We start from the raw sequence: 11,256 nt of genomic DNA on the forward strand, positions 1-11,256 counted from the left end.
GGTCCCGGTTCTGGTAGTGCACGATCACTAATCGTCCGATTCCTGTAGGTCGCGGGTTCAATCCCCGTAGGGGTCTTCTTTTTTGCTTTCTTTTTCGCCTCTCACTGCGCCTTGGAGGAATTGGCGCAAGTTCGGCCGAGGGGACGCGGGCGAGCCTGTTGGCCGGTGATGTTCCTTATCGCCTGGCCGGCCACTTCCTAGCTGCAGATAAGATCGAACGCGAGTCCAGGCATCCTGGCATGGGACCGGCGTTCTTCCGAGCCCACCTCGGTCGCTATTCGTACGTACGTAGTGCAGCCGACGGTGCCAACCGCTTCTCCGAGGGGCGTGTGGGGCACCCGAGCGGGCGAGCGAGCGGGCGGGGTCGTGCTTGGTGCTAGATAAGGAGGAAGGATCCGCGAGCCTGTCCTCGGCCCACTCTACGAGGACTTCTCGAAGCGGCAACTTTGGCTGCGGGGTCCCATAAGGGTGGGATGGGTATATAGAGGGCGCCGGATGCTCCTTTCCTGCCGTATCGCCGGACGCTCTTACCCGTGCTACCGCATCGACGACGCTCTAACACCGACACCGGGATCAAAACGACATGGCCATGGATCTGGTTGACAAGCGAGTCGACGTCCTGGCCAAGATGCCCGAGGATGTCGACAAAATCGGCGGCAAGCCCCGGATCCTGCCGGTCGTAACGCTGCAGGACGGCTTGGAAGACTGCGACGAGGATCTCGCCATCGACGCCGAGGTCGAGAGACGCCTCGTCCGCAAGATCGACCGACACATTCTCCCGTGGATCTGCGTGGTGAGTATTGTCTTAGCGTGCCGCCTGCTGCGACAGGCAGGCCGACGTTGTCCGACGACACTCAAGTCCGACGGGCCCCTCATGCCTAGCTTCTGCCTGCCCTCGCCACCGATCGCCACCAGGCCTACCTCTGCAACTACCTTGACCGCGCCAACCTGGGCAACGCCAAAACGCTCAGCAACGACGTCCCGGGCGCGTCGCTCTCGTCGCGCATCGACCTCGGCGGCACGCGCTACTCGACGCTGGTCGCCCTCTTCTTTGTCCCCTACGCGCTCATGGAGGCACCGTCCAACTTCTTCCTCAAGCGCTTCACGCCGTCGAAATGGATCGCGAGGATCATGGTGAGCTGGGGCATCGTCACGGCGTGCCAGGCGGCCGTGGTCAACTACGCCGGCCTGGTGGCGTGCCGCCTGATGCTCGGCCTCGCCGAGGCCGGATTCTACCCGGGGTGCATCTTCTACCTCACCTTCTGGTACCGGCCCGAGGAGCGTGGACAGCGCATGGCCATCTTTGCCGCCTCAGTCGCCGTGTCCGGTGCGTTCAGCGGACTCCTCGCCACCGCCATCTCCTTCCTCAACGGCAAGGGCAGCCTGTTTGCGTGGCAATGGCTCTTCATCCTGGAGGCGATTCCAGCCGTTGTCGTTGGCGTCCTCGCCTTTTTCTGGATGCCCGACTACCCGTCCACGGCGCGCTTCCTGACGCCAGAAGAGCGCCGGATCGCCGAGGCCAGGCTGGGTCGGCATGCGCCCAAGGGCTCCGATCGCACCGTCGACTGGCGCGTGCTGCGGGCGACGGTGGTCGACGTCGACTTCTGGCTGTTTGCCGTGGCCTACTTCTGCATGACCAATTCGCTCAACGCCGTTGGGTTTTTCCTGCCCAGCCTCGTTGCTAGCCTGGGATTCTCTGGCTGGCGCGGGCAGGCCATGACGGTGCCTCCCAACGTGTTTGGCGCCATCATCATCCTCGTCAACGCCGTCTGGTCCGACCGGCGCAAGGAGCGCTGCGTCCACGCCCTCGGCGGCCTCGTCGTTGTCGGCGTCGGCTACATCCTCTTGGCGTCGACCTCGTCCGTCGCCCCTCGCTTGGTTGGTGTCTTTTTCATTTCGGCCACCAATGCCGCCGTCATCCCCTTTCTTGCCTTCCGGCTGTCGACCATTAGCGGCAGCACCGCCACGGCTATCGCCTCGGGCGCCACCATCGCCTTTGCCAACATCGGCGGCATCACGGCGCCCTACCTGTTCAAGGCCGACGAGGCGCCCTTTTACCCGACGGCCAACTACGCCATCTTTGCCATGCAGGTGCTCGCCGCCCTCATCATCCTCGTCCTGTGGTACCGCCTCGGCAGCTCGGCGCTGTACCGGGTCAAAGGCTGTCGTGCAGAGGAGGGCGGCGGCAGGGGTGGCGACAGCGACGGCAATGGAATGTCAGGAAAAGGGACCGGTCAGCTAGCACCATAATGCGCCCCCTGTGAGGCTCGAACCCGCCCAAGGCGATGAGCGAGCGCCTCATGGGCCAGGTTGTACCATAGCTCATCCCTTGCCTGCGCGCCCAGGCGGCAATCGTGCACACGAAAGACTGGCAAAGCACGGTATCGCCGGCTGCTTCTATTAAGAGCCGCGGGTTCGGGCTCGCCGTCGTAGACTGAGCAACGGGCATACACGAGGGAGAAGGCGCATCAACGAGGCCAGGGATTGCGAAAGGGTCGAATCGCGGAGAAAGAGGACGGGAACAGCGGATTTCTTCTTTGTCTTTTTCTTTTTCTTTTTTTCTGTTCTTGTTGTTGTTGTTTGTCGTTGTCGAGGTCAAAGCTTTTCGCCACGGATCGCATCGTCGGATCACATCATCAGGGAAAACGAGTCGGCGCATCGGGTCGGAACGGATCGAGGGCATGCACGCCGAGGATGGCGGGGCTAAACGAGTGACGAACGGGGGGGCCAGGAGGGCATCACATGAACCACATGGTCTCGGTGAAGATCTGACTCCTCCTGAGCTTGCCCATGGTGGCCTCGGCGTCGATGTCTTCGATGCTCTTGGCCTCCCTGCCCTCGGAGCTGACGACGGTCGACGTGTCGCCGCTGGTGTCGGGCCAGACGAGCGCCTTGGCCTTGGTGGCCAGCTGGTGGGCGTAGTACGCGGGGGGCACGAGCGAGACGGATCGCGTGGCGCGGGCGTACGAGTAGCAGAGCGAGTTGATGGTCCTCTGCAGGCTGTCCGAGCTGAAGCGGTTCTCGTCCATCAGCACCACGTAGTGGGCGGGGATGGTGGTGCCGACCAGGCCGGCCTGCGACTGGAGGTAAAAGTCAAAGGCGTACGGCGAGGTGATGTCGCGGTCGACGACGGTGCCGGCGAGCAGGTTGCCGGAGCGACCGTCGGTGCCTTGGCCCCTCTCGGAAAAGATGCGGACGTGGTGGCGCTTGCCGCAGATGACGTACGTCACCTTGACCTCGCCCTTGGGCTCGACCTGCCTGACGGCCTTCTTGAGCGCGTAGACCTCGTGGTCCAGCACGCTCTGGTACTGTCCCTCGGACACACCGTCGCGGAAGACGACGACAGAGGCGGGCAGGCGGTTGGCGCGCTTCTTCCAGCGCTGGAGGTGGCCGGCAAACATCGACTGGGCGTGCATCAGCACCTCCTGGGCCTGGCCGCCCTTACGGCTGCGCGGGTTGAGCTGCGCCCGGATCTCGGAAGAGTAGCGGCTGCGGTTGCCGTCGACGGTGGCCACCGAGCAGGCAATCGACGGCAGATCGGTGCCGGGCGCGGGGTGGGTGACGTCGACGCCCATCAGCATCGTGTGCGGGGTCAGCCCGGGCAGGTCCTGGCCGTCGACCGAGTGGGTGGTGCCGCCGAGCTTGATGGCCACCTTCATGGCCACGTTGGCCAGGTACTGCGGCTGTCCGCGGTCGCTGAAGGCCTTCTTGGTGTTGACCACCTGCGAGGCGACGGGCGAGTTGAGCTTGAGCGCCGACGCACGCTTGATCTCGTCGTAAAAGGGCGTGTCGACGCGGTCCATGATGCAGAAAAAGAGCTGCGGCAGGACCGCCTGCCCGCCCTTGGTGATCTGCTTGCCCTGCGCGTACGCCGCGCGGCCGGCATCGTTGAGCGTGCGCATGATCTGGCCCGGGTCGGTGCTTGCCTGCTCAAAGTACGGCGGCTCGGTGTTGATGACCCTGACGCCGAGCTCCTGCAACTTGCCCATCTGGGCGCCGACGAAGCGCTTGACGAGGTTCTCGGGCTGGCGCGAAAAGTTGACGACCGCCCACACGATGAGGGGGTCGCCACCGCTGATGAACCTGGCGTTGACGAGGTTCCAGGAGCCGTTCTGGATGCGCGGACGCTGGCCGCCGGGCGAGTACTGCACCGTGGGGGGCTGCAGCTGGCGAGCGGGAGCGCGCATCAGCTGCGGGCTGATGCGGACGCCCCACTCCTGGATGCGACGGTCGTCCTCGTAGCTCAGCTGGCGGCGGATCTCGTCGATGCGGCGCATCTTGACGTCGGGACGCTGCGCGCACTCCCTGATCATGTCCTGCACCTGCATCGGGTTGAGGCGCTGCGGAGGGAGGGGAGCGCTGCCGGGGACGAGGGCGCACACCTCCATGGGGACGAAGCTCTTGCCGTCGCCGAGGATGACGCAGGGAAGCTCCGGGTAGCGCACGGTGTAGTTGAACTTGGACTTGAAGTAGGAGAGGATCGTGTGCTCGGTACCGTCCTTCAGCGTAAACTTCATCTCGCGCGCCGTCTTGGGAGTGAACCCCTTGAAGAGCTCGACCTTGTTGGTGGGGCGGTGGGTCACGCGGACCTGGCTTCCTTTGAGCCTCCTGCGCAGCTCCTGGAGCTGGTTCGGCAGGAGGCGGTCGATGGCGGGAGCCGGACCCGACGGGCCTCCTCCGTAGCCGCCGCCGCCGCCGCCGCCGTAGCCTCCGCGGCCCGGGGGTCCACCTCGGAAACCTCCACGGCCACCTCGACCGCCGCCGCCACCGCCGCGACCACCGCCACCGCCGCCACCGCCGCTAGGGATGATGTTGAGGATCTTGCCGGCAACCGTGACGAGGTCGCCGCTGCCCAGGAAAGCCGAAAAGGCGGCGTCGATGTTGACGACCAGGCCGCTCATGGTAGGGCGCACCGACTGGAAGAATCCGCGCCACACTTCGGCGCCGCCAAAGATGGGCAGGGTGTTGTTGCCGTCGAAGTAGCGGTGGCGTCCGGCGCCCTGGATGCGGTACTTCTTGGCGGGCTCGTTGGCGAGCAGGATGTCGAGGGCCTGGAGGCCGTCAAAGACCTGGCCGAGCACGTTGGCATTTCCCGAAGCCATGGCGATCTGGCGGTCGCCGCTGCAGTAGGCGGCCAGGCGCGACAGGTCAACCTCGCGCACCTTCTTGACCCTCATGCGGAATCGACGGTCGCTGTCGCGGCGACGGGTCGGGGCCGGACCGCCGACGGTGGCGCCAAGGGTGCCGGGGATGGCGGGCAGGTTCTCTCTGGGAGGCAGGCCGACCTCGAGGGTGATGTCCTCGAAGGGCAGAGGGCGGTTGGCAAAGGCGTTCTTGCGGCCATCAAAAGTGAGGCCGTCGACGATGCCGGTGGTGAGGCCGTGGTCGCCCGCGCGAGCCGCTTCGGCGAAGGCGTGCTCGAAGATCGAGAACTGAAGGTTCGGCGGCAGGCCACGTTCCGAGGCACGGCCCGGGGCGCTGCAAGGGAACGAGAAGAGGCCACCAAGATCCGCCAGGGCGAAGGGCAGAGAGTATCGTCAGCGTCTGCAAAGAAGGGGACAGACGAGGTCGGACTCGGATGGTTCCAAGCGACAGCCGCAGCTATGGCAAGGAGCCAGATCCACTCACGGTGCGCGGCCCTTCTCGTAGATGGGCTCGATCTTGACGTCGAGCTGCCACACGACGTTGTTCCTGGGCGTGCCGACGTCCATCTTGAAGGCGTTGATGAGGACGTTGATCTGGTTGCCTTGGCTTCCGCCCTTGTCGGGACGCCTGGCAACGTCTGTAAGGACAGTCCGAGTGCGGCAAGGGGCAGGTCAGCAGGCATGTAGGCGGTGGCATGGAAGGAAGCAGCAGCGCGCCACCAGGTTGCGAGCGAGACACTCACTGAGAAGAGTGGTGCTCTGCATGAGCTGCAGGCGGACCTGTTCCGGGTCCGGCGCGACACCGCTGGCAGCGGTAGCCACGGCAGGAGCGGCCTCGGCGGTGGCCATCGTGCCCCGGGTCGTTGAAGGAAGGAGGGAGGGAGGGAGGGAGGGAGGGAGGGAGGGAGGGAGGGAGGGAGGGAGGAGAACGAGGGCGCGCTCAGGTAGGTCGACGGACGGTAGGGTCAAGGCGGTCGATGGGTGCGCAGTCGATATGCGAACGGGATAGGGAGGCAGTGCGGGTGGTGTGAGGTGGGCGTTGGGAGTGTAGGGGAACAGAGGAAGCAGGGGTAAAGATGTGTGCAGGTCTTATAGGCGATGGGGGTCAGGGACGGCGCTGCTCTATCTTGCTTGTTGTGTAGCCGTTCCTCCCAGGCAGATCCGTGCTTTTTTTTCTTCTTCCTCCTCTTGCCGGCCTTTTCTTGCAGAAGGAGCGGGGCTGAGACGAGATGAGAGGAGATGCGCGGCGCGGGCAAGGAGAGGGGATGGCGCGTGAGGCGCGAACGGCACACTAGATAGACTGAGCGGGCCGGCTTGCGCGGGCGGGGCGCAGGAAGCGAGCGCGCAGACGGCGGCGGGTGAAGAGAAGACGGGGGGCTGAGGGGGGGCAGGGGGCAGGAATACGAGGCGAGGCAGGGTACGGTCGGAGAGAGCCAAGAAGGTTTATGAGGTTCCGTGCCGAAACGGGTCCGTGGTGGTGCTGGTGGTGGTGGTGGCGTTGGTGGTGGTGGTGGGAAGGGGCGCTGAAACGCAGGCAGCCCCATGGCGCAGCGCACTCTGAGCTGCAGGTCAGCTGCACACCCTGCGCCGGGCTCCAAGAAAAAAGGCAGGCAGGCAGGTGGCCGGCGGCCAGCCTCGAGCTGGCAGTGCGGGTGCTCGGGCCACGACGGCCTGCCCAGCAAGCCAAGGGTCGATCGAGGCGGCAGGGCAGCGTCGTTCATCACGGTCCAGGCCGGCCTGGCCTGGCCTGGCCTGGCCTGCTCTTCAACCCCTTGAGCTGCTGCCCACTCTGCCGGCCATGGCCGCCTGCCTGTCGTCGATCTGCTCTCTCTCTCTGGCTCGCCGCGAGCCCCAATGAAGAGGACCTCATGGCGCCATTCCGAGCCTTGTTGCTGCCCATCACAGCGACAATTGTCGAGCGCAATCCAGGCCCTACATCGCCTTGGACTGGTCAGAGCCTGGCTGGCATCGTCCGTGTGCAACCTCGCGAGGCAGCCAGGCCCGGCCTAGGATGGGACAGGCGGTCCGGCCGCCGTGCATGCTACGGCTCGTCGCCAGCTTGCCAGCCCAGCAAGAACAAGCTAAGGTTGCGCACGCTGCTCGCCGTCACCTCATTTCGAGGCCCGAGCAACCCGCTCCCGGACGCCCCGACCGCCCAGCGCCTCCTCGCCATGCGGTCCAGACGTATGTAAGCCTCAAGGCGTCCTGGCTCGTCCGCGGTGCCATGTCCTCACACAGGCCCACGCGACTACCGCGCCAGTCAATCGGCCGAAATCGACCGACGACGCAATCAGACATCCCGCTCCAGCACCGCCACTTCCACACCACAAGAATCGAAGCCCTTCTCTCTTACCGGTATCCAGGCGCATCCGCAGCGCGTCCGGACCACGTCTGATCTGGTGCCAACGAAGCGCCGCCCGGTAGGGCATGTACCTCCTGCCGGCGGACCGAAAGACGGGCTCGAGCCTGCTGGTGTGATCAAGATGTCGATGCCGTGTCGTTTCGTGTTACAGGTGGGAGCCCATCCTCGCTCAGAGCTGCACCGTCCGTGCCCCCTCGCGGTCAACCACCCGCACGGTAAAGGTGCCCAGGTCGACAATGAAGCGCGTCTTGAGCTCGTTGATGCAGCGCCTCAGCAGGTCCAGCCCTTCGTCGAGGCTCATGTCGGGTCGGTGGTACCGGTCCAGCGTGCTCAGCGCAAAGTAGGCGCCGTAGCCGTGCGCCGCAAACGGGACCGTCGCCATCGTGCCCAGGTAGTCGACCCAGTACAGCGCCGGCTCCGACGTCGGCAGGTCAAAGCCGCCCAGCATCAAGTTGACCTGGTACGGCTTGCGCGAACGCAGCGACTCGGCCAGCTCCTTGCGCACGTACGACGCCGCCGCCCGCGGTCGAAGCTCGACGTGGTTGCTGGAAGGGGCAGGGGGTGGGTTAGGGGGGATTCGACAAGCGATGAGCGTCGTCAGCGCCGGTTTGCAGCAGCGTGATGGGGCAGATCGGCGGAGCCGCCCAGGTCAAACGGCGGGCGCGCTCACTCACCGAATGCCATAGAGCCGCAGGTTCCTCTCGATGTACTCGGAAAACTGGAGCGTGTCTCCGGACTCGCCCGAATAGGTCATGACGAGGTGGTCGCTCAGCACCTTTTGCTTGTCTTCGTTGGTCTTCATCTTGACAATCGAGCGCGCGGCGTTCGAGTCCGAGGCGATGATGGTGTAACCCTTGCCGGTGATGCCAAACGAGCACTCCATCTTGGGCTATGGTCGTGGACGAGGGAAGCGGTGAAGCGGTGAAGCGGTGAAGCGGTGAAGCGGTGAAGCGGGGAATGCGTGAGGCGGGCGGGCGGGCGGGCGAGTGAGGCGGGCGGGCGGGCGGGCGATGGCAGAGGAGCGAGGGCGAGAGAGTTGATGTGGGCGCTTGCGTGTGTGGTGCGGTCGAATGCGCTCGATTCGGGGTGCAAACCGGCGACTGCGCTGGTCGAGACGTGCGGATGTGATGCCAAGGGCGAGAGACGAACGATGGAAGGCGTGCAGCGATGATGAGGTTGCAGTCGAGGTGCCAGAGGGAGTGTCGAGGTCGGTAGGTGGTGTAGTTCGAGCAAGCAGGCAAGGTCGAAGGGGCGCCGGGTTGGGTTGGGTGCGTTGTTGCGTGGCCTCTGCGCTTCCACCCTCCGCTGCCTCTCCACTTTGGACGAAGCCGGTGATCGAAGCCAAAGAGGAGATGCTCGGGAATCGGCTTGCTCGACACTGGCCAGGCACGCGCCCACCAAAAACCCGACGCGACACACCAGGCTGCAGGCAGGCAGGCAGGCGCGGGGCGCGTGTGTTGGTTGTCGAGGGACCTCGACCTTGCGGGGGGCCTTGTCCAAGCCCTCTTATCCACTTCTCCCCCTCTCTCTCATCATCTCTCGCTCTCTTGCTCTCGCACGCATACACACAGCACACTTCGATCGCGCTCGCTCGACAGCCAGAGTCATCCGCTGCACCGTTTAGCAAGCATCCATGCCATCGACCAGGAGGGCCTCGGCCCAGGCGGCTGCCGAGGTGCCGAGTGAGGCCGCCGCCGCAACAGAGCAAAGGCTGTCGTCGCCATCCAGCAGCCAAAACCCTGCCACCAAGCCAGCGCCGAGATCGTCCAAGTCAAAGGCATCCGCGGCAGATCAGGGCCCGGCCGCTTCCGACAGCGTCGCCCGGCCCTCGGACCACGCCGACAGGGACGAGCCCTCGACCGACGCCCACATCGCGCTGCTCACCGAGCACTTCGGCTTCAGCCCCAAGGCCTTCGTCGAGGCGCTCGTCTACCTCTCCAACGAGCATTTGTATAAGCTGGCCGAGCAGTTTGAGCTCACGGCGCTCGAGCAGCTGCAGGACTTTGACGGCGGCGACCTCGAGGCCGAGCAGGGCGTGCACGCCGTGCTGACGCTCCTCGAAAACGCCCTCGACCACACCCTCGACACGTTTGAGCTTTACTGCCTACGCTCAGTCTTTGGCATCAAGGCGCGGCAGGCGCGGCTCATGACGCTCGACCACCACCGCGGTCTAGACCTGCGACCCAGGGGCTCGGCATTGCCAACCTCGTCCAAGGTCGCCAGGTCGCGCAAGAGCCTCGCAACGACGGCGGCTGCGACGAGCGCAAACGAGCGGAGCCACATGCTGGGCGCCGAAGAGGACACGCTGAAGCGGAAGCTGGCAGCGGTGAGTGGCGTCTGCACGAGGAGCCTCTTGCCTCGGTGCTGCGGAGCCGCGTGCACGACCCCGCAAGCTGACCTCTGAGACTTGACATTGTCTCCGGGTCGTTCCCGTCGCATCTGCCAGGCTCGCTCGGTCCAGCACGATCTGCTCCTGGGAAAGCAGGCTGCAGAAGCTCGCCTTGCGCAGACCGACCTCTTGCACCAGCGCTTCTCGGCCATCCTCTCGGATTCCCAGGTGGCGGGCGATGACGGCAATGATGGACCGCATCCGGATGGCGGCCCCGCGGTGACCGCTGTGCTGGGTCAGCATGCACGGAAGCTGTGCGTCGACGCCGAGCTGCTGCTGAGGAATCTCGGGGAGCTGCGGAGCCAAGATCCGCTGGGTCGGGCGCTTTTGCCGGCGGTGGGCGATGGTCGGGCGCGCAAAGGATCTGCCTCGGGCGAAGAAGACGCCGCCAACGACGAGCCGCGGGTGTGGGAGCGCGGGCGGGAGGCCTACCTCAACTGGGAGGCAGAGCGGATGGTGGCCAAGGTCAAGGGTGGTGGCGACGATGGCGGGGCCGTTGGCGACGAGACGCTGGACGCGGCCGAGGCGACGTTGGCAGAGGAGGGCAAGACGCCCAAGCGGCGCAAGGGGGCGCTGTCGGCGCCTGCGTCGAGCAAGCGGCGAGCGGCCAACGGCAGCCGGAACCGGAAGCAGCCCGCGGATAGCGGCATCGCGATCGACCATGGCGGCGATGGCGACGGCGACGGCGACGGTACGATGACGCACGCACCCCTGCAAGCCGTGGGCGACGCGGCCGAACTGGACCGGGTGGCCTCTGCACTGCGTCAGCGGCAAGCGTGACCGAGACGATGCCGTATCCAAGCACCTCACTACTGTTGCGCCTGCTGTCCATGTTGCATCGTGCCGTGTCGTGTTGGCCTTGGTGCCCCAGCACGCAGCTATGCGGGCCTGTGCCTGCCTCTGTCTAGGCTGTCTCTCTGCCTCTCTCCAGGCTGTCTCTCCTCTCTGCCTCTCTCACGCCTCTCTGTCGCCCCTCTGGCCACCTCTGGCTGCCTCGCTGGTCAGCGTGTATTTCTAGCTGTAAGATTAGTCGTCGTTTGGCCCTGCGCAAGGCCATCACGATCCCGCATTGCCGGTCGCCCGTGTGAGGGCATCTGTATGTGTGTCTTTGTGGGTGCGGCGGTGCAGCCGTGCGCGAAAAATGGCCAAGGAAAATGCGCACGAAAATCGGAGGTGAGGCGCGTGGGGCCTGACGGAAGGCGAGGGCATCATCGGGCTGTCTTTTGCATTTTTGGCTCACCAAAGCAGCGGCGGGGCCAACCTTGTTTTACATATTTTCTCTCGGGCAGAGTGGCGCACGAGAGGTGCAGGCGGGCGGGCCGGCTTGTCTCCTTGGCTGTGAGTCGACGGGGCGGAAGCGT

General features: G+C 65.3%; 4 protein-coding genes across 4 annotated transcripts; 2 read left to right on the top strand and 2 right to left on the bottom strand.

Annotated features, from left to right (window-relative positions):
* Nucleotides 1-583: 583 nt before the first annotated feature.
* PFL1_06698 (uncharacterized protein) lies at nucleotides 584-2,250 on the top strand (the record flags this gene model as incomplete). Its single annotated transcript, XM_007884244.1, has 2 exons — nucleotides 584-793; nucleotides 916-2,250. The coding sequence occupies 2 exons, from the start codon at nucleotides 584-586 to the stop codon at nucleotides 2,248-2,250; spliced, it is 1,545 nt and encodes a 514-aa protein (XP_007882435.1).
* Nucleotides 2,251-2,738: 488 nt separating this feature from the next.
* On the bottom strand, nucleotides 2,739-5,993 carry PFL1_06699 (uncharacterized protein; the record flags this gene model as incomplete). The annotated part of the gene is made up of 3 exons (XM_007884245.1): nucleotides 2,739-5,478; nucleotides 5,629-5,782; nucleotides 5,888-5,993. The coding sequence occupies 3 exons, from the start codon at nucleotides 5,991-5,993 to the stop codon at nucleotides 2,739-2,741; spliced, it is 3,000 nt and encodes a 999-aa protein (XP_007882436.1).
* Nucleotides 5,994-7,675: 1,682 nt separating this feature from the next.
* Nucleotides 7,676-8,389, bottom strand: PFL1_06700 (uncharacterized protein; the record flags this gene model as incomplete). Its single annotated transcript, XM_007884246.1, has 2 exons — nucleotides 7,676-8,051; nucleotides 8,181-8,389. The coding sequence occupies 2 exons, from the start codon at nucleotides 8,387-8,389 to the stop codon at nucleotides 7,676-7,678; spliced, it is 585 nt and encodes a 194-aa protein (XP_007882437.1).
* A 750-nt stretch (nucleotides 8,390-9,139) lies between these two features.
* On the top strand, nucleotides 9,140-10,675 carry PFL1_06701 (uncharacterized protein; the record flags this gene model as incomplete). Its single annotated transcript, XM_007884247.1, has 2 exons — nucleotides 9,140-9,832; nucleotides 9,953-10,675. The coding sequence occupies 2 exons, from the start codon at nucleotides 9,140-9,142 to the stop codon at nucleotides 10,673-10,675; spliced, it is 1,416 nt and encodes a 471-aa protein (XP_007882438.1).
* Nucleotides 10,676-11,256: the final 581 nt, after the last annotated feature.

Source organism: Pseudozyma flocculosa, assembly GCF_000417875.1.
Source record: "Pseudozyma flocculosa PF-1 unplaced genomic scaffold scaffold00029, whole genome shotgun sequence".
NCBI lineage: Eukaryota > Fungi > Basidiomycota > Ustilaginomycetes > Ustilaginales > Ustilaginaceae > Pseudozyma > Pseudozyma flocculosa.